Source organism: Spea bombifrons, chromosome 5 (genome assembly GCF_027358695.1).
Source record: "Spea bombifrons isolate aSpeBom1 chromosome 5, aSpeBom1.2.pri, whole genome shotgun sequence".
Lineage (NCBI taxonomy): Eukaryota > Metazoa > Chordata > Amphibia > Anura > Pelobatidae > Spea > Spea bombifrons.
Window position 1 is genome coordinate 8,191,499 of NC_071091.1, and position 22,675 is coordinate 8,214,173.

Consider the following 22,675-nt stretch of genomic DNA (forward strand, 5'->3'; position numbering starts at 1 on the left):
CCTGCGGTGACCTGTGGCCCTGGACAGTGAATTCCAGAACTTCACTGCCCTCACTGTGGAGCAAAAGCCCCCGCGGTCTCTGCAATGCAGAGAGACCCCCGACATCTGTGTGCAGGGGGGGATATTATAATGCTACCTTCCATATTCTTCTGCATTCATTTTTTTCTGTAAATAAATATGTGGGTAGCATGAGATTAGGGGACAAGTCCCTAACACCAGAGGGCAAGAAATTCCATTACCAGCCCCCCCACCCCCGAGAATTCATCATAGCCACCGAAAGCCAAGACGACTTCGGATGAAGCAGACACACAATATAACGATTGAGATACGCTGCAAACTGCTCCGATGTAAATGTCAATTAGCAACTAATTCCCGCACAACAAAAAGAATTTGTTTACGGAAATATTGTTGCAAAATGGGATCGGCGGAAGAACGTTGGAGAAATACGAGGTCTTTCCGTGAAAAAAACCCTATTGTTGTCACACCAAGACGTGCGAGAAATCAGCTGGAAATATAACGGTAAAGGCCCCAACGACCACAGCATATCGCACAATGTCAGCAGAACACCCGTTAATAGACAAAGTGACACCTTTTACCCGGCAGGAGCCCGCGGGTGACAATTACAAACGCTGGAAAGACACGCCGCGCGCCACACGTATCACTCGGATTTATTAGTACTCCGACGCTGAGGAAAAACAACAATTATTTAAGATTGAGGTACCACAACTAAAACAAAACGGGATAAAGCTTCCCATTCCCTCCTGTGTTCCAATGGCCCTTTATCACTCCCATCACTCCTGTGTTCCAATGGCCCTTTACCACTCCCATCACTCCTGTGTTCCAATGAGCCCTTTATCACTCCCATCACTCCTGTGTTCCAATGGCCCTTTATCACTCCCATCACTCCTGTGTTCCAATCGCCCTTTACCACTCCCATCACTCCTGTGTTCCAATGGCCCTTTATCACTCCCATCACTCCTGGGTTCCAGTGGCCCTTTATCACTCCCATCACTCCTGTGTTCCAATCGCCCTTTACCACTCCCATCACTCCTGTGTTCCAATGGCCCTTTATCACTCCCATCACTCCTGTGTTCCAATGGCCCTTTATCACTCCCATCACTCCTGTGTTCCAATGGCCCTTTACCACTCCCATCACTCCTGTGTTCCAATGAGCCCTTTATCACTCCCATCACTCCTGTGTTCCAATGGCCCTTTATCACTCCCATCACTCCTGGGTTCCAGTGGCCCTTTATCACTCCCATCACTCCTGGGTTCCAGTGGCCCTTTATCACTCCCATCACTCCTGTGTTCCAATAGCCCTTTACCACTCCCATCACTCCTGTGTTCCAATGGCCCTTTATCACTCCCATCACTCCTGTGTTCCAATGGCCCTTTACCACTCCCATCACTCCTGTGTTCCAATGGCCCTTTACCACTCCCATCACTCCTGTGTTCCAATGGCCCTTTATTACTCCCATCACTCCTGTGTTCCAATGGCACGTTGTGTTCGCTGATCCAAGTTTAAGTTTAAAAGGATAATTGATGTTAGAAACCCTTTTGCAATTATGTCACAGCCAGAAATGTTCTTTTCACGGTAGTGTATGTATTGATATTTATATATATATATATACACAGTATTTCAGACAAGTTAAGCTATTCATTGATACTTAGTTTAAGGCGAATCGCGCACCTGACCACATAACAGAAAAAAATACATCATAAGAATACTTTAAAATATTAAAAATGAGAACTTCCAAACCAAACAGTAAAAGCAACAGAAACAAAATACTTTTCTAAAAAGCCCCCATATCTCTTAGAAAACGTATCCAATATGAATCCATATTAGGCCCTGCGCCCCATAAACTTTTCATAAAGACATGGATGGAATTGTATTATGTTTTTATAGTCGGAGGAGCTGCCACTTGGCCTGCGATGGTCTTTGGGGCCGCTTTACCTGCGTTTACAGTTAAGGGCCACGCTGACCGACGGAGGAAAAATGGACGGACTTTTCATTTTAGAACATTGGACTGGATGAACAGATCGGTAGAATGAAGAGGCTGCTAACCACGGAACCAACCGGATAAACGTACGAGATTCAACACCCACCAAGAGAAGAAAAATGGCCGAGATCTTCAATACACATCATTTCAAGTAAACGGCTGACAGTACCTCCTTATGGCCACGGTAAGAGCCTCCGGTGAGCTGGCACAAGGACAGATAACCTCCTGACGCAGACCTTTACTTTGGAAGACATTGAGGAAAGCATCGCAAGAAGAAATGGACCCTGGAGGAAAAAGCAGAAGAAGAGGACGAGATGATAAGCGCTCACACCACGGCTCAGCGTTCGGACAAGATGATTTAAGACTCCATAAAGAACGCCGGCGACGCAGTGAAAAGTTCATCTCGAGACACGTCTTGCGGCATTACACGCTAAGAAACATGAACGCCAAACCAAAAGCCCATTAGTCTCTGTCTAGCCGGACCCGCTCAGGCACCGACGTCGTCTTCAGATCTGGCGGGACTCGAGACAGATGCCGGTCGGCACAAATCCATACCTTTCATTCCATCATTTATAATGCTTTTCTATGCGATCTAGACATGTTTGTGTAATTACATTAGAAATCACCCAATACCTTTGTCTTAAACTATTTTAATAATGAAATACCCTTTTTAATACATTTTTAATCATTTTAATTAAATATTTCCGTAGATATATAAGAAAACCTTAGGAAATCTAAACGGTAAAATAATTACAGAGTTTCAAATAAACGATATCAGTTTTTCGGACGATCAGCTTTATAATAAAACAGAAGCGATATTGAATTGTAACCCCAAAATAGGTAACGTGTCACAGGCTTCCTCGTCGTATGTTTTTTTTTTTGGCCGTTCTAGTCTATTTAAAGAAAAAACTTTTTTTATAGAAGACAGACTACAATTTTTTTTTCTTAAATGCAACACCTTTAGTTTTATATTAAAAATAATATACACAATTGCTGGAAAAATCTATAATATTTATTTTTGTGGATGTTAGCAAGCGGGTGCATTTTTTTGGTCCATTTTGGTACTTTTTTTTTGTGTTTGCATACTTATATATACTTATATATACTTAGCGCAAGCATGGTGGGAGCTGGGCCCACGGTGGGAGATGGGCCGAGGGTCCCAAAGATGGGCAGAGATAGACATGAATATTGTAATACTTTGTTTTCCCTTTTTCTATTAGATGAATGCATTAAGCTTTGGTTTGGATGTCTGCGCATGCATATATACATTAACCATAACTGTCACAAATGAAGCCAACAAGAGCAGCCGGTGAAACACCGGGAAGGAATGAGTTAACGTTATAAACACGCTGATGTTGGAAGAATCACCTATGGTTTGGGCAGAGAGTTCTACGTGAAGAGTATCATTATAAAAAAAGCAATTTCAGATTTTTCTGCCTGGATGAATTGCCCGTCGCCTCGTCTGAACCTTCTGCTCAAATCACGCGGAGGACAAGCAAAGTCTTTTCGTTTTGTATTTTTTTCCCATTAAGAAAATTAAACTCGACCACATATATCGGAAAATAAAACAAAAGTGTACATTGTCCAAATAAAACAAAAGCGTACTTACAAGGGTTCGCTCCATCGGCCACAATAAGCATGCGCAGGGACGCCATGTTGATATCTCGCTGATCGCGGTGTGCAACTAGCGCCCAATGCATATCCCGAGACTTGACACAAGCAACCTTTGCTGGTAAGAAACAGAAGGAAGATTATTTGTTTTAATTGCCCCGATTTTGTGGCCACGATCATCAAGCAGAAAACCTTTCATAAAATATTAGAGCGTCGAACGGACAAAAGACTTAAGCCTCTGATTTATGCATATAAGCAAGAGGCGGCCAAACTCCAAAACTTATCTTCTTTTCTGTGTTTTTTTCTTAATAAAATTTGACTATTAAAAATACCAGCGCACAATAGAGACCCACCACAAACATATAGATGAAATAACGAGGCTTGGGATAACATTCTGGCCAAAAGCACCTTCACTTGTTATGCCAACTGTGGCGGTCTCAGGCAAAATACCCTCCCAATCGTTTTCTTTATAAAATATGTGGCTGAACTTTGACCTCGCAGCAAAGCGACTGAGCAAAAGCATCCTCTATCCTCAAATTCGGGCAATTCATTACTCTTGCTGTCACTGAAGTTAATTCCGAAGAGATGGATGGAGCTCCTCAACAGCTTGGATCTTTTCCGAAACGTATATTAAAATCTAAGAATCTGGGATTAGTTGGAAGGTGCGGATAGAGTTTTGCTCTTTGGCTGACGGCAAAAAAAAAACAAAAAAAAACCTGTAAACCGTAGAGCTTGTGGTTTTTCTCAAAATGATCAAAACCTACAGAAAATCAAGCATCCAGCCTCCCAAACCACCAAGACGCAGAACAGGAGGTCTGCTTTGGGAAAATATGGGATCCACACCAGAAACTTAGACCATGGACTGATCATGCCAAAAAAAAAAAAAAAAACTTTCAGAAAACCTACTGAAAACTGAGCCTCATTTGAAAACCTTGAAGCTTCCGATCTGTATTGTCAGTCGGCCGCTCAGCTGTCGTCCCAAGGATTTTGGACCCAAACCACCAGTTTTAAGCTAGAAGACCAAGTCACCTGAGGGTCATATTTTTCCGTTCCGCAGACTTAGGTACCCCGCTTGATGATGCCCGTATCTTGACTGAACCCCTTGCCAGGTTGCCAACATGGCATGACCCTGATAAATATCAACCCATGGGTTCCATAACCAAACCCCCTTACAAAGGCCAGCCATTTCTAATAAAGCTCCAGATTGAGAGCCAACGACTTTCCTGATTCTTGCTTCCGGGTGTCTAGCTGGTTCCCGATATTAACGAGGGCTGATGGTAATCCTCCACGCAGCACCAGATCTTACCTTTATACTGGCAGACTTTCTGGATCCAAGACAAGGGATTAACTTTCATGAGAGAATACGGGATGCTTATAACGTGCATCATGTTCATGACGCTCTGCAAATAAACACAGCAAAACCCTCGATTACGGGAAAGCAAAGAAAACGATCCGCAGCATAATTAATCCGCGCGAATATGAATACTAATTAAGATTCTTGCCCGCTCTCTTGATTTTCACGGCCCCTCTTTAACTTAAATGTTCATCATTTACAAACGGGAGATCTTTACGGCTCTTCACATCGCTCGGCACGTTATTGGAAGCATTTCGCGGAACAGAGACTGAAGTATGCAATTTAAGTGATATAGTAAAGCCCTTGTGTAGATGCATCGCTTTATCTCTTCTCTGTCAGCGGATAATTACTAAGGCACAATCACAGCGAGCGGAAAAAACGAGGTCCTCAAAGGGTTAAAGCAGCTGAAATTATTTATCTAAAAAATATAATTTGTCTAAAGAAAAAATAAAGAATCAGAAGTTTTTTTTTTTTTTTTACAAGGTTCCATACTTTCTTCATACCCTCCATCAGCTTCATGTCTCCCCCTACCCCAAGTGTCCTATTTTGCCCTAGTTCTGAGGCAATGTTCTGTGAATGGAGCAATCACCATGGAAACCATTGGTGCCAGCTGCACCGTATCTAGCACCAAAACGGTCCAATGGCCAAACTATAATTGCTGGGGTCTCTAGAAGGAACCCATTGGGCTTCTTGGTATGATTCCTGGAAACCTGACACTGTTCTTCGCCTGTGTTTATCCCAGATGCAGGTTTTCATCAATATAATCCCAATCACGCAGCCTCTACCTGTTTGAGCGACAAGTTGTTGTTTCCCATATAACCGGCAAAGGCACGTGTAGCCAGATGGGATATTACCCCAGGCAATGCCGAGCGACACCGAGCTTGTATCATTAACAAAGGCTGAGCTTTGGGTTTGCAGAACATCAGAAGCTCTAAATTCTAGCATTAGGTCCCCCTGGGGCTCGGTGAATCCTTGAAGTCACCTTGAAGCATCATCTACTTGGAATAAATTTACTTTCCAAGTATTGTTTTTTTTTAATAGAAAGTTACACTGTGCAAAATAAAAAAAATTAAAAAATAAAATATAAAAAATAATATATTTCCAGTCCTTGTATTTTCAGTCGCATCAACCTTCTACACTGAAGATGGAATGTGGCCAAGATCCAAAAAAGATACCGAGAATGAGTACAGAGGCTGCGGTTTTCCTTGCAGGCATCGGTTGACACAAGAAAAGCGAGGATATCATCGGCTTTGTTTGTATCAGGAGAGGGAACGTATACGTGGATTAGTACGCCACGGCGTCTGCAGCAGCTGAGACTGTTCCTGACACACCGAGGAGACGCTTCGCAGCATATGTTGTGCGTGACATAAGCCGTCGGGGGGCGAGGAGGGATGACATATAAAGGAATCCCCCTATGTTATGGCTACTGGGCAGTTGTCCGACTGCAGACGACACGGGTAAACTAGATCACGTATGAAATGAAGGTCAGCCACCAGCTCGTGGCACTGAAGTTATGCAGGTATTAGAAAAGTTGTTTGTAACAGGCATACCCGGGAACTCTGGGGGTCTTTGCCCAAGTCTCAGGGTCTTTACCCCAGTCTGAGGGTCTTTACCTCAGTCTCAGGGTGAAGGAGCGGATAGTCGGGTCACACAGTCAGCAGCTCATGCCTTCCTGTTATCTTCATACCTAAGACTCCTCATAGGTGTTCTTTCTACGTTATGGTTGATATCCCTGCTTGAACACTGGTAACTCAATTAAGGCCATCTTTAAATAACGACAAGTCAAGATTTTTATTAGAACCATTTGGCTAAAACATAGAATCTTCATCGTGGGCTATTAAAGGGTTAATATTTCAAGAGTCTCACGATCAAACGTTCCCAAATATCAAAATATGAGAAAACCCAACGATTTCCGGTGCCCCGACACTCTTATTTTGGAATTCTCCTCTGTATAGAAAGCCAACATTGTCCAGCTGCTTCGTCCAACTGGTGCCCTTGTGAGCCAGAAGAAGCTTTGAATGATTCTCTGCCGACCGCATTCCGTTCTGAAAGCCCGGAGATTCTGTTCCATGTCATTCATTTACCTTTAGCCAAGCAGTCTATAACGCCTTCTAACCTATGCACTGGATATGCTGCTGGGCCACGTAACATTGACCTAACTTACCAAGGTCTGAAACTTATAAGCCAACCACATTGTGACCATTAGACTAGAATTGGTGGCCTTACCTTCTACGTGACAAATAAAATGCACCAATCAAATGGAATGTCGGTAAAACTTGGATAAAACACCAGATCTTAGTTAGTTTACTATTATGCTTCCTTCCCATTTTGCAAGCAAAGTCTGACATTAACATTAAACATGCATATAGATCCATGCATCAAAATAAATAAATACATGTTTGGGGCCGATATAAAGAGCTCCCCGGCAACCTGTTCATTAACAGAAACGTACAAAGGACCAGAGGTCGTCCCCTGAGATGGGAAGAGCAAAGATTTCATACACAACATTCTTTACAGTGAGGGCCATAAAAGTACGAAATCCACTGCCACGAGGGGGTTCTATCAGATACAACGGATGCCTCCAAAAAGGGTAAAACAAGAACATACAGGGGTAAAAATGATTGAATTAATATTAATATTTAGATCTTCTTGATGCAAGGTGAAATCTGATTGGCTTCTGGAGACAAGAAGGAATGCTCCCCCCCGTGGAAAAAATTGAAAAATAACTTAATTGGGGTTTTTTTTGCCTTCCTTTGGATCACAAGTAGGAAGGATCGATGGAAGGATTGAACTTGATGGACTTGGGTCTTTTTCAGCCTAAATTACTAGGTTGCACACAAAGTAAACAATATACCGCTACTTTTCACCGTAAATGGGCTATTAACACCGGCAAGGACCGCACCATCGCTGCAACATATCGGTTACTTCACAACAAAACACAATAAGGAGATAACGATTCTATCCGGCTCACCGTATGGATGCCGTGCCAAAGCCCCACATCCTTCTTAAAGTCCAAAACATTCACAATCGTTTCCGCTGTCAAAAGAAAAGTTATGTTTATGCGTTAGCAAAAATCTTTTATTAATAATGTTTTTGTCTTTTGCTTAAATATATTCACACAAAACACTACAGTTCAAAAGTTTGGGGTCACGGAAAACAAGGACATTTCTGGCTGTAACATAATTGCAAAAGGGTTTTCCAACGATCAATTAGCCTTTTAAACTTGGACCAGCGAACACAGGAGTGATGGGAGTGATAAAGGGCCATTGGAACACAGGAGTGATAAAGGGCCATTGGAACACAGGAGTGATGGGAGTGATAATGGGCCATTGGAACACAGGAGTGATGGGAGTGATAATGGGCCATTGGAACACAGGAGTGATGGGAGTGATAATGGGCCATTGGAACACAGGAGTGATGGGAGTGGTAAAGGGCCACTGGAACACAGGAGTGATGGGAGTGGTAAAGGGCCACTGGAACACAGGACTGATGGGAGTGGTAAAGGGCCATTGGAACACAGGAGTGATGGGAGTGATAAAGGGCAATTAGAACACAGGAGTGATGGGAGTGATAAAGGGCAACTGGAACACAGGAGTGATGGGAGTGATTAAGGGCCATTGGAACACAGGAGTGATGGGAGTGATAATGGGCCATTGGAACACAGGAGTGATGGGAGTGATAAAGGGCAATTAGAACACAGGAGTGATGGGAGTGATAAAGGGCAATTGGAACACAGGGGTGATGGGAGTGATAAAGGGCAATTGGAACACAGGAGTGATTGGAGTGATAAAGGGCAATTGGAACACAGGAGTGATGGGAGTGATAATGGGCCATTGGAACACAGGAGTGATGGGAGTGATAAAGGGCCATTGGAACACAGGAGTGATGGGAGTGATAAAGGGCCATTGGAACACAGGAGTGATGGGAGTGATAAAGGGCAATTGGAACACAGGAGTGATGGGAGTGATAAAGGGCCATTGGAACACAGGAGTGATGGGAGTGATAAAGGGCAATTGGAACACAGGAGTGATGGGAGTGATAAAGGGCAATTGGAACACAGGAGTGATGGGAGTGATAAAGGGCCATTGGAACACAGGGGTGATGGGAGTGATAAAGGGTCTCTGTATATCTATGAAGAGATTCCATTAAAAATCAGCCATTACAATAGTCATTTACAACGTTAACCCCGTCTGCGCTGGATTTCTGATCCTTTTCATGTTTTATTGGACAAAATTTGCTTTTCTGTCAAAAACAAGGAAATTTCTAAGTGACCCCAAACTTTTAAACCGCTATATCATTAAATATCTCTAAATTAAGTAAATTATTGGCAGGTCACATCATTATAACAAGAATAATTTGTTCTCCAGGACACAAACACATTTCACACCCAGCACAGGTCAAGTGCCGCCCTGCAGTATGTGGGATGTATAACAGAATGATTCCCTTCTGCCAGTTTATACCAGGGGTGGCACTTGGTTTTTGGGGGCCCCCTTCATAGCATAACAAGGAGCTTCCCAGAGCGCCCTCTCTTCAGAGAGGAGTGGCTTTCCTCAGGGGTGGGGCTAGCCAGACAAAAAGTGGGGCTGGCCTCAGCTTGGAAGTAGGCGGTAGTGGGCGTGGCTAAATGCTGCCCCCTGCCTGCAGACTGAGGGATTGCTGGGCTTCACATACATTAACGCCGCCACTGATTTACTACAGAGCAACACTTTACACGCGGAGGAAATCCACACCAGACATGTATGCGGGGCCCATAAAATAAAAGGGGCGATCCGAGGACTTTAAATCTGCTTCTTCAAACTATAACCACAGTCCCGCTATACCCGCCCGGGGCCTGAGGGTCCTATCAGAGACCCACCGTACAAAACAGTTCAACGTAACAAAAGGCGCGATGTCTGCTTACCTTCCGTGTAGCCGCAGGCCTGGGTAAGGGCTTGACAGTGCGTAAGAAGCGCGATTCGCGTCACGGTCACCCCCAGCACGCTTCCATCTTTGCATGTTTTGTACTACGAAACAGAGAACACTAGCATGTGACGGGACAACAAACACAACAAATACCCACAATGACAGCAAGAGACAACAATCAGGTCCACGGCGTGATCTCTGATCAATTGTCCCGCCGCAGCTGAAACAGGAGCAGCGGCGCTTTCATCGTTGGCTATGGATGTATTCGCGGACGCAGATTATCAAACTTTCCAGCCGTTCTCGATAAACCATCTGCAGTTTTGCTTTTCATTGCAGTAGAACGTTGGGTTGAGAAATCCTCTCAAACCTCAATCAATCGTTGGTCTCGTCTTAGATTCAGGAGCCGCATGTCTATCCCATGCATGTTTAAATCCCCTCGCTGTATTAACTCCTACCTCTTTGCTGGGAGGCTGATTCACTCATCTACCACTTTTCTTAGTAAATTTTAATATCCCGAATATAATGAATTAAGCTAGATTTGCAAGAGGCAGACATTCTAAGACAATAAGACGATGAGTCAATGGTATTTACACAGTATAATGAGTACTGCGTATCTACAGGAAGAGAATAAGCCCGGTTTTAGAGAAATACACAGAAAAAGATATGAAAGGTATATGAAGAGACTGACCTCAATGTAAGCCGTGTCGTTATTCGCATCCTTGATATGTGGAAACCAATCGCGCGGCGGTTTAGACAAATGTTTCGATTCTGTTACAAACCAAAGCAGCTTCGGCCAACCTGGAACAAAAATATTAAACAAATGCATAACGAGAAGGAGATGAGGGAGAACGAAGACAGAGATGGTATGTGTGCCTGCACGGTGCGCTTGGTCTCCGGGGGGGGGGGGGGGGGGGTTCATTTCTGTCCGACCCACACGGGTTCTCCGTATCACACGCAGCACATGGTTATCCATTTTCTGACGTACCTTTAAATTGTGGAATTTCCCCCGTTGGACTCTTCGGAAGTCCCTTATGGCAGGCATCGCTCGTCAAGGCTACAGTAACCCCACAGCTTCCCAACAAAAAGCCGATCTGCTGGCTTCCCGCATCCTGTTCAGATACAAACAACATACATTATTACAACATGTGTATAACATGCACCGAGACGGGCTCCGCGACACGCACCGAGACGGGTTCCATAACGAGCCAATTTTAAAGAAAGTCTCAAAATGGAGCAATGTTTGTACTCTGCTGGTTACGGTCTCGGGGCTGATTACATGGAGCAGGACATATTATCCTCCATTACGTTTCTGTTGTGATATAATTAAGCCATCGGGACCGCTAGCTGCGTGCGGCTCTCAGACATCGCATCAGGGCTCGCTTCCTGCGTGATGGCTGTTTTGCGAGCCCCTGGGCACCACGCTGAGCCAGAAGGAGGAGAGGGAAGCTAATTCCACATCAACTAAATGTAAAATGACTTTCTGACCATGGGATATAGAAACAGAACGGTTACACACGCACCCCAAATAGAGGTTTATTCGGTAATTTTAGGTTTTGCCATTTCAGAGGGGGGAAAAAAAGAAAGCGTGAGATGCTTGCTGATGAAAACAAATACTTGTGAGTGGGAGCGGGCGTTCATGATGCATACAGCAGCCCTATATATATATATATATATATATATATATCTATATCTATCTATATATTTCTATACTGAGAACCTTATATGTCCTACTGAAGTTGCTCTTAATGAAGATTATTGGGGTTCTCGGTATCACCCATCAGACCTGGATCTGCTCACCTGTACCCCCAAAACACTCTATATGAGTACTGCCATTACTAAGCTCTGTTGTTCCCCTATGACCGGGCCACAGTCCCTTTCCAGAAGCTATCTGCTTATACACAGAATCCTTTTTTTCTGGATCAGAAAGCGTCATTCATTGTGTAAATGCACGGTAATTCCAGCCACGCGATACACAGCTACACGTGCAGATAACACCAACGCGAATTTACAACACCTGATGGAAAGCACTTGATGGCGTTAAAATACAGCATTTATTCCAGAGTGTCAGAACAATCAGGGAATGAAATGTAGCTTATTCCCTGGACCAGGGGTCCCCAACCACCGGGTCGTGGGTAGATAGTGAGAAGGGGGGAGAGGGGGTAGATAGTGAGAAAGGGTAGTAGTAAGAATATTGAAATAAATAAAGAGTGAGAATGAGTGAGGGAATGAAAGTGGAGTATTATAATTAATAATAAATATTTTAATATATTAATAACAATATAAGTAAAATGCACAATAAATGTATTGCACTTAAATAAAAAAACAAAACTCCCCGCCCCCTGTCCGTGGAAAAATTGTCTTCCACAAAACCGGTCCCAGGTGCCAAAAAGGTTGGGGACCGCTGCCCTAGACTATAAAAAAAAAAGAATAAGAAGCATACATAGACTAACATCATCAGAGGTACAGTTCTAGAGTAAACACAGCTGGGGTTTAAATCTCCTAAGATATGGCTCTTTATGCTTTATGTGTGCGTATTATAGATCCATACATCCACCTATATCTACCAAAGTCATTTGATCAATCTATTTTTCTAGATGTGAAATGGATACAATGTTATCACGAGTAAAAGTAGATAAGGGAATGTAGGGTGTGAGTCCGAATGCCTTGGAGTCCAGGAGAAACTTTGTTTCCTTTGAGAGGACATTAAAGGAAATAATATAATATATATATATATATATATATATATATATAAACAAATATATAAAAAAATAAAATATATATATTTAAATATATATATAATATATTTTTTATATATATATATATATATTTATTTTTTACATATATATATATATATATTATATATATATATACACCGTATATAATATATATATATATATATATATATGTAAAAAATAAATATATATATATATATATATAAAAAATATATTATATATATATTTAAATATATATATTTTATTTTTTTATATATTTGTTTCTGCCAAATGATGTTACCCAATGTACCATTCTAACCACCCATGCTGCATTTATAATAATATATTAAATATCTTGTATTGTGTCTTCAGATTCGCTAAACTTCTAATTTAGACTTCTGTTTCACTCCCTGGCTACTTAAAATGGCATAAGAATTCTAGATAAAAAGTTTGAACATTGGATTTTCTAAAATCGTTCAAGTGAATAACTCTTTTTTTAACAATAGTTGATAAACCAAAGGGCGGTTTCTATAAAACCAAAAATGCAGGAAACTCAAGGGAGGTCGGGGTGATCAATTTTAGTGTTTTCATAATAATCTTCTCCTCCAGGGGTTTTTCTTTGAATCATCAGCTTTTGGAAGATACACAAATACTTTATTTTTTTGGTCCGGACAATATTTCTTTCAGGAGCCCCAGGGATCAGTCTCATTAAGGTGACATTGGGTATAATGTGAGACTTTATGAGGATGAATTGGTGAATTTTATAACAATTGTCCTATAAAATTGTTAAAGGGTGACATGGGAAGATTTTATAGCTTTTTCACAGTTAAAATGTCTACGTATTCTAACACTTAAAGCGCTGGGACTAATTTGCTTAAATTAAGAAAGAACACAGGTGTTTATGGGGTTGATACATACCCTTACGAAAAAATTACTGCAGTTTTTCTGAAGTAATACTGCAGTTTTTTTGGACATGAAAAAACTGCAATACTGCACTTTTACTGCAGTATTACTGCATTTATACTTCACTGTACTGCAGTTATTTTTGTACGGACGTACAAATGCAATAAAGCTACAGTGCATTGAAGTACAACTGTAGGTTTGCAATATAAAAAAAAAAGTGCACTAAATGTGCAGTAAAACTGCAGTACAGTGAAGTACAAATGCAGTAAAAGTGCAGTAAATGTGCAGTATTGCAGTTTTTTCATGTCCAAAAAAACTGTAGTATTACTTCAGAAAAACTGCAGTAATTTTTTTGTAAGGGTATAATCCCCCAAAGCGGAGGTTATCGTTATTTTATCGCAGATGGATGAACTGGATATCCAAATGGTATTTAAACCCCCTTCCTATGTCACGGATACGTCCATGTATAGAGTTTTGCAGACAAAATAGGTTTTTTCAATCTGAAACATGTAACATTTTCAAAACTTGTCACAATTTGTAATCTTTCCTCCTGTCAATAAAACTTTTAAAAAAAAAACAAAAACAAAGATCTAAAGTAGAACCAAAGAATTCCATTCTATGGAACACTATGAGTTCCAGGGACCTAAACCTCTGTTTTGTTTTTTTTGTTTTTTTATTTACTTTAAATGCATTTTAAAAAAAGTAAACACTAAAAAAATTTTTTTTTATCATTAATATGGAGGATGCATTACACAAAAGATACACAGCCGTCGAGGTGAAATAGTAACTTTGTTGTGACCTTGACAGTCGTGAAGGTCAGAGGACGGAGGAACCTAAAGATCGAGAAGCTCACCTTCCTGGTTAGCGGCACTTCAATCGGAACGGGGACAACTTCAGCTAACAAGCAGCCGTAAAACGCTACCATGAACGCCGCGGGGTCGTTATTCGGATACACAAGAGCAACCTGCAGGGAGAAAAGGGGTTAATGCCACGCAGAACAAGCCTGTAACCGTATATAGTCGCTACAATAAAAAGCGTAAGAAGACAACTTAACAGAGCCGCTGACTGACCGGGTTTATGCACTAAGATGCGCAGAAGAACCGCGTTTCAGTCCCTTGACTTGGCTGGCCCTGCGTCATGTATAGTTAAGCCTGTAAACTGTCTTCAGTCTCCTCTACCATTGACTTATACACTATACAGGGCCAGCTCGGCCACTATGGCTGGAGAACCTTGCCGGTGTCGCTCCATCCAAAAGAATAGTGAAGGCAGAGAGTTGATATCACAGCTCTGCCGGCAACTCCCCGTTTAGTGAATAAAGGCCAGAGCGTTGCGGTGGCTGATGGGTAAAGCTAATTAGAGGTTTCAGAATAGCGTCATTGATCATGTTTATGGCTGTCTGTGGTGTTATCTATCAGGGACGAGGACACCTCCGGCTCTCCGCGATGCAGGAACGCGGGACTTTCTATCCGCTGAACTACAATAACCCCGGGGAAATCCACACATAACTCCCACTTTACATTCCAGATTCCAATCAAAAGAAATCAAAAACTGTTTTTTATAACCCACCCTTTCCTTTCTGATTTCATTCGCAGCAAATCGCCAAATCTTTTCCTTTGCAACATTTTTTGGAATACAGACCCACAAAACAAATGTAAACTTTACAAAACCTCTTTGGAACCAACAGGTGCGTCAACCCTGTATGTGCCAAGAACCTTAGCTCCTCGAGCATAAACCCCCAGCGCTGTATACAGTAATATAACCCCCCCCAGCACTGTATACAGTAATATAACCCCCCCAGCGCTGTATACAGTAATATACTCCCCCAGCGCTGTATACAGTAATATAATCCCCCCAGCGCTGTATACAGTAATATAACCCCCAGCACTGTATACAGTAATATAACCCCCCCAGCGCTGTATACAGTAATATAACCCCCAGCGCTGCATACAGTAATATAACCCCCAGCGCTGTATACAGTAATATACCCCCCAGCGCTGTATACAGTAATATAACCCCCAGCACTGTATACAGTAATAATCCCCCAGCGCTGTATACTGTAATATAACCCCCAGCGCTGTATACAGTAATATAACCCCCAGCGCTGTATACAGTAATATAACCCCCCAGCGCTGTATACAGTAATATAACCCCCAGCACTGTATACAGTAATATAACCCCCAGCGCTGTATACAGTAATATACCCCCCAGCGCTGTATACAGTAATATAACCCCCAGCACTGTATGCAGTAATATAACCCCCAGCACTGTATACAGTAATAACCCCCAGCGCTGTATACAGTAATATAACCCCCAGCGCTGTATACAGTAATATAACCCCCAGCGCTGTATACAGTAATATAACCCCCCAGCGCTGTATACAGTAATATAACCCACAGCGCTGTTATGCGGGATTTCAGATTGTCGGACAAAGTAACATTTAAATGTCATCTTATCCCCCGATTCACGTTCTTCCTGTATCTCGGCCTTTGTGTAACACAAACATTTGATTACCGCGTGTTACACTGTAATTACGCCTTCATAACGCGATGACATTTTATTCCGTGTGCTGTTCAGACGGGGTAGAGAATCATGCGTCATATAACTATTTTATTCTGGTTTATTATATGGAAAAAGGTTTCCAAAAAAGAGTGTTGAATATCGCACATTTCCACACCTCCCAATTCCTAACCCTGGCGAATCAAGACACCGGACACGAAGCATGAAGAGAAAAACGCTACTGCGCATGTGCACAGTCTTCTACCGCCAGTCAACTGTGACGCTGGTGTTAAAGCTTAAGAGAGAAGCGTTATTGTGCATTCGCAGGATTACCACCAGATTAGGGTCCTGAATCCCACCAAACTCTACCTCTGTGCCAAAAAGTGGGGATAAGATCGAGCTTGGGGGGACAGTGGGATGAATTGGTAAAATCAGGACTGTTCCAAGCAAAGCAGGACAGTTAGGAGGCATGCATTTAAAAATCTATATATGCCTTAAAAATATACATTTTCAGTCGTGCAAAACTGACACCAGGATCAACGGCTAGTACCGGAAACATCGTGATGTTTATCAAAATCCATAATACAAGGTGAAAAAAGCTGCTTCCGGTACAAATAACAGAATTTTTGGTCGAGGCCAATGGTGTAAAAGTTGGGATTATATGCAGATAACTCTGGTGGCCCCCAGAAGCACGGCACCTCCTGCCCCCGACGGACATCTATACCCCTGCGGACACAGGTGACCCCCGTACATCGCGAGACGCCGGGAGTTATGATCTCATAACATAAACTAACGTGTTACACGTGAAACGCATCACTTCACACATGTTCTTACTCTGTCTCCTGGTCGGACCATGGGCTCCAGCTTCGTTCCCAGTTTATGGAGTATATTGTAGGCCACCTTCATACTTCGGGTCCATAGTTTTCCTAGTGGAGGGAAAACGCATTTTCTATTAATTACGTGAAAAATCGGAACCCTAAAAGGACTAAATCAGAAAAACTATGACATCATCGGAAAGCAGACTGAGGTCGAGAGCCGCTTCTACTGTCGCTTAAATCCCTGCGACGAGCTGGGAGACCCCGAAGTCAGAAGAGAAAACAGGAAAGCAGAATAACAGAGTCTTAACGGACGGGATATCTGAGCGTCACCTTTAAATAAACATTTTCCACCGCGGTTCATCAAAATCCCCCCCCACTCATGTATCCCCCACCCCTCGGGTCTTCTTGCCGCTGCGCACACGCGGTGTACATCGACATATTTTCTTTGGGGGCTGCCCAAGGTCAGACTCAGGGGGAGCACCCCGAGCTGCCCCCTCCATGGCCGCCGTCCTCACAGCGGAGCACCGGGACACAACGCCATGTCCCGGTGCTCCATCCCTTAAAGGCACACAGCACCTTGTAATGCATCCTGTAAAGGGGGGGGGGTCGCACATTGCGAAGATCTGCCCCCTCGACCCCCTACTCTAGGCTTACTCGGTGATATACTTGTGTAAGAGCTCCAGGGGGTCTAACAAGAAGGCAGCCCTTTATCACTCCCATCACTCCTGTGTCCCAATGGCCCTTTATCACTCCCATCACTCCTGTGTTCCAATGGCCCTTTATCACTCCCATCACTCCTGTGTTCCAATGGCCCTTTATCACTCTCATCACTCCTGTGTTCCAATGGCCCTTTATCACTCCCATCACTCCTGTGTTCCAATGGCCCTTTATCACTCCCATCACTCCTGTGTTCCAATGGCCCTTTATCACTCCCATCACTCCTGTGTTCCAATGGCACGTTGTGTTCGCTCATCCATGTTTAAGTGTAAAAGGCTAACTGATTATTAGAAAACCCTTTTTGCAATTACGTTACAGCTAGAAATGTCCTTTTTTTCATGAAAACAATTAAGTGACCCCAAACCTTTGAACGAAAGTGTATATTTCTGAAACCCCGCAAAAATCTTGCAAAATCTCAGTAGAAATGACACATTTTAAACAATTCACGCAAACCTGCTGTTATTTGACACAATACTTGTTTGGTCATTGTACAGCGCCATGGAATATGTTGGCTCTATATAAATCAATAAGTAATAATAATGTCCCGGCTCGGCTGGGCCTTGCTAAATACGGAATCCATAACAGCGATGAGTACATTGTGCCCCGGCGCGGAGACGCGCATGCGAAGCCTTTCAGGACACACAACCACTCCAGGGTTTCGTTAGAAGCGCGCTGAGATAATTACGTTCTCGGAGACCTGATTAGTCGGCGGTCCTGACCGGTCCTTTAACTCGCTGTCAGACGGCATTTGGGGGAAAAGTCTTTGATTTACCGACTTAACGAGAACTTAAGACTCCCGGACAAACCCAATTTCTCTTCTTATTTTATAGAAAAGTGCCGGGGGGATAGGAGTCGGAGCGCCAGGTCTTCTGACAGCTCGTCGGCATCTATCGCGGTAAACAGACGTTCTTGGTGATTTTTAATGGTTTTATAAACTTTGAGTAATGATATATATTGTTTGGCGAGATACCTGGATCCAATCTAATCATCTGCTAAATAAAATAGGCCATGCTTTATCTCGCTGCCTGGTGTTAGGCAACAGAATACTTTGATCAGGACCTCCTAGGACTTCCAGTAACACAAGCAGGACCATAGTAAGTAACAAGCCTCGGGAGGACCATACGGTGTTCTATAGGGTCATTAGTATAGGGTGCTGCATTACTTGGTGTCTCAGACGGGTCACCCGAAACAACCCCCCCCCTCTGAACCGACCCAAGACTTCATCTCACCGTATGTCAGGATGTAAAGTGGTTTTCCGTTGGTGTCCATAGTGGTAAGGCAGGGCGCTTTGGGCGATATGGTTCCCCATCGCTGGAGTGCGGCTTCGAGCGAAGGCGGCCAGTTGGTGACCACGCCGAGCTGCTCCCCTCGCATGGCTAACATCTGGGCCCCCTCCGGCTTGGGCTGGTTTGGATCTGGTTGCTGAACTGGAGGAGGAATCATACGGAAAGAAACGCTATTAGCATGGTATCCAATATCTTATACCTTATCTCCGATAACTTATCCTGCCACTAGAATTACCACTGCGACAGGAGGGCTGTTCCACTTATCTACTACCCTCTCATGCCACTCAGAGCTGTGGAAGTGCCTGATATGCTTCGGATCTGGTCCATTCTCCATAATGTTTTACAATATGTTTTTTTTATCCTTGTTAATGCGCTGGAAGGGACAGACGGTTGCTGGAACGCTGTATCACTATTCTTTCTGATGTTCCCACTGCGGCTTTTTTTTTTTTTTCTGGTCGGCAATTAAGCAAAACTACGGGGAGCGGCGATTATGATGATATTAGTGTTCTGCCAGATAATAAATGGTACTTATTGGCTTCTGGCATATTTTCGACCGCAGCACAAATGAATGTTGACACACTGATCGGATTCGGTTAGCGGATGCTGGAGCGAGTGCCGGAGCGCGTAGCATCAGGTGTACGCCACAAAAGCAATAAACATTTTATGGCGCATGTCCACCGGCCGGCGTGGAACAATCAACACCTGAATCCCCTACTGTCAGTGTCTAGGATATAAAGCCTGTCTGTGGAAAGGGAAACAATTTTTAATATTTAGCCCTTAAAACAAAATAATTGTTATTAAAAGGGAATTCCCAACTATTTTTTTACAAGTATCAGATTAAAAATATATTTTTGCATAATATACGGTTTTCAGGCAGCTGCATATGAGCCATTTGTATCTCGCTCTGTTATCTGATCCCCAATCTACTAGACAAACTCCCCGACTCCTTATCATACTGCCTGTGGGGAACAGAATGACTCAGCCTCAATCACCCACCCTGACCTCCCCTCTAATTAAAGTCTATAGAAGAAAGCATTGCCATAAATATTCAGCTGTGTGGGCTGTTTGGTGCGGTAAATAGCAGCTCTGGAACCACCAAAAATAATAAAAAAAAAATGAATAATATTTCTTATAATAATATTTCCATGTATCATTTACACAACGCCAAATACACGAAAATACGCTACTGTTCAAAGGTCTGGGGTCACTGAGCTGTTTTCACGAAAAACAAGGACATTTCTCTCTGTAAAATAATTGGAAAAGGGTTTCCTAACCATCAATTATCCTTTTAAACTTAAACTTACAGGAGTGATGGGAGCGATAAAGGGACATTGGAACACAGGAGTGATAAAGGGCCATTGGAACACAGGAGTGATGGGAGTGATAAAGGGCCATTGGAACACAGGAGTGATGGGAGTGATAAAGGGCCATTGGAACACAGGAGTGATGGGAGTGATAAAGGGACATTGGAACACAGGAGTGATGGGAGTGATAAAGGGCCTCTGTACATCTATGAAGAGATTTCATGAAAAATCAGACGTTTCCAGGTACAATAGTCATTTACAACATTAACCCCGTCTGCGCTGAATTTCATTCAAAATCAAGAACATTTCTAAGTGAACAGTAGAGTATAATATATGCAGAAACATCTATGGAAAAATAAAACATCAAAACTGATTCAGGATTTAAAGGACTATTGTTTTAGTTCAGGGACAGCGAATCGATTTCCGATCAGAGGTTTTTTTTAATTAAGAATGACCCGGTCCTATTTAGTTCTGTTCTAAGTTCCGGACTGGAGCATTCAGACGTTTCAGTACAAAACAACGTTTTATACATTATATATATATATAAAATCACTTTATAATACAAATCGTGTGTCTATTTCTTTTCCAAAGTTCAAAGCCACAAATAATTTTCTAAAAAAAGGAAAGAAAACGTTTGCACGCTGATTTCACACTATGTTCCCCAGAACGGAATAACGCTTTATATAAAGAGGTCAAAATTGAGGCAATTTTGTTCTGGCTGTGCTATTGAATTCAATTAGAGGGCTTTCTTTTTTTTGGGGGGGGGGGTTTGGTGAATTTGTACAATATCATAAAATCTTCGAAGCCGAATATTTGCAAAACAGCCAGGAAAGACGAATGCTGAAATATAATCTTCCCCGGAGGGCCAAAATATGATTTTTTGTTTTTTTATTATTTTTTTTTGCTGGAGTTGAGATAATAAAATGAAAATAAATTAAATAAAAAACCAGCGGTAACCAGAGGCAGGCTGGAGAGGGTTGATGCCCCGGGTGCAGCACAGGGCTGGGGGGCAAGATTAAGTAGCTCAGGGCATCGTTACAATTAAGTCTGGATGGGGACGCGCTGCACATTTCAGATTGTTATATACTTTAGCTTGCCAAATCCATATAGACAGGTTTTGGGTGCTAGCCAATCGTCCCAAGCCTTTCAAAGAGCACGCTATATAGTTCTACCGTGTTAGCCATAGAAAGAGAGAGCAAATTTGTTAAAGAAAATACCTTTTTTTGGTGAAATGACATATAATGGATTACAACATTTCTAGACTGTCTAGATCTTTTTCAAGGATATTAAGAAAAGACCCAGATAGTCTTGAAAGCTTGCAATCCATTATACGCCAGCCAGTAAAGGTATCATATTGGGCAAATTATCTTTCTTTCAAAGAGCGAGGAATAAAATCATCCAAGAAGTCACGATGGACTCCAGAATAATATCTATCTTTCTCGCCGCATGACTCCACCATCAGAATACTAAGCAAACATGCCATTCGTGGCAGAGTAAGGAGGAGGAAAGAGTCTCTTTCTAAGAAGAACATAAACGCTCCCCTAGAATTTGCCAAAAAGCGTCTGTGTGCTTCTCAAGCAGCAACCATCGGTCAAAGAATGGTGATGGCAGCATGGTGGTTTGGGGACGCTTTGCGGCATCAGGACATGGACAACACGGACAGCTTGCCTTCGTTAAACGAACCAAGCATTCTGCTTTCGTATCTACTGGAGAATATCAGGCCATCTGTCCATGAAAGGGCCAGTTGTGCATGAAAGGGCTGGGCCAAAATCCCTCCGCAGCGCTGCCAGAGACCGGCCAACAACTACAGGAGGCTTCTGAGCGAAGATACGGCTGCTAAATGGCAACCACGCTCTGAGTCTAGAAGAGAGGACACAGGGGCCCCGGGCAATGCATTTTATTATAAATGAATAAATTGCCTACATTCCAAAATGATCTGGTTTTCACCACTCAGGTTTTCTTTTTATTATATATATATATTTTTTTTTTTTATTATTGTTTTAGGTTTTGGTTGCAGATCCAGTTTAAAAAATACGCAGTAATGAAGAAAAATAAAAATAATAAAAAAAAAAAAAATCAGACAGCGTAAAAGAAGCCGCTTTACCTTCTAATAATTCTTCAAAGTCATCCACGAAGAACTCTCGTAACGGAGGCCGCTTGGGTCTTTTCAAGGTGTTGACAAGTTGTTGTATCTTGGCAGATACCCTACTGCTCACAGGTACCCCTGCAGGATCAGGACAAAAACAATTAATTACCCAAGTAATCACCAAGCTAGACCATTCAGTACGATATCATCGAATACAAACGCTTACTTAACCCCGTCTGCTCCGGATTTCTGATCCATTTCATGTTATTTTAGTGGACAAAATTTGCTGTTCTTTCCAAAACCAGTACATTTCCAAGTGACCCCAAACTTTTGAATGGTAGTGTATTTGTGGATTTCCTTTACCTTCTTATTCAATAAGCATTTTAGTCAATAAACATACAAGGCACTGAACGGAGTGTAATTATGTAATGGGGGGGTGGGGATATTTTGGTAAAGATGGACTTTATGGTGGTTTTTTTTAAGCTTT

General features: G+C 42.5%; 1 protein-coding gene across 4 annotated transcripts in view; it reads right to left on the minus strand.

Moving 5' to 3' along the window:
• Positions 1 to 22,675, minus strand: part of DIP2C (disco interacting protein 2 homolog C) — a 159,198-nt gene that overhangs the window by 37,778 nt on the left and 98,745 nt on the right. For all 4 annotated transcript variants that reach the window (XM_053467787.1, XM_053467786.1, XM_053467785.1 and 1 more), the window contains 11 exons: positions 22,207 to 22,326; positions 18,742 to 18,939; positions 16,812 to 16,903; positions 14,335 to 14,445; positions 10,853 to 10,976; positions 10,556 to 10,665; positions 9,866 to 9,968; positions 7,937 to 8,001; positions 4,918 to 5,011; positions 3,610 to 3,729; positions 2,170 to 2,284 (listed from right to left, as the gene is read on the minus strand). In XM_053467787.1, the coding sequence (XP_053323762.1) occupies positions 2,170 to 2,284; positions 3,610 to 3,729; positions 4,918 to 5,011; positions 7,937 to 8,001; positions 9,866 to 9,968; positions 10,556 to 10,665; positions 10,853 to 10,976; positions 14,335 to 14,445; positions 16,812 to 16,903; positions 18,742 to 18,939; positions 22,207 to 22,326 (1,252 nt within the window). The remainder of the gene's footprint in view (positions 1 to 2,169; positions 2,285 to 3,609; positions 3,730 to 4,917; positions 5,012 to 7,936; positions 8,002 to 9,865; positions 9,969 to 10,555; positions 10,666 to 10,852; positions 10,977 to 14,334; positions 14,446 to 16,811; positions 16,904 to 18,741; positions 18,940 to 22,206; positions 22,327 to 22,675) is intronic.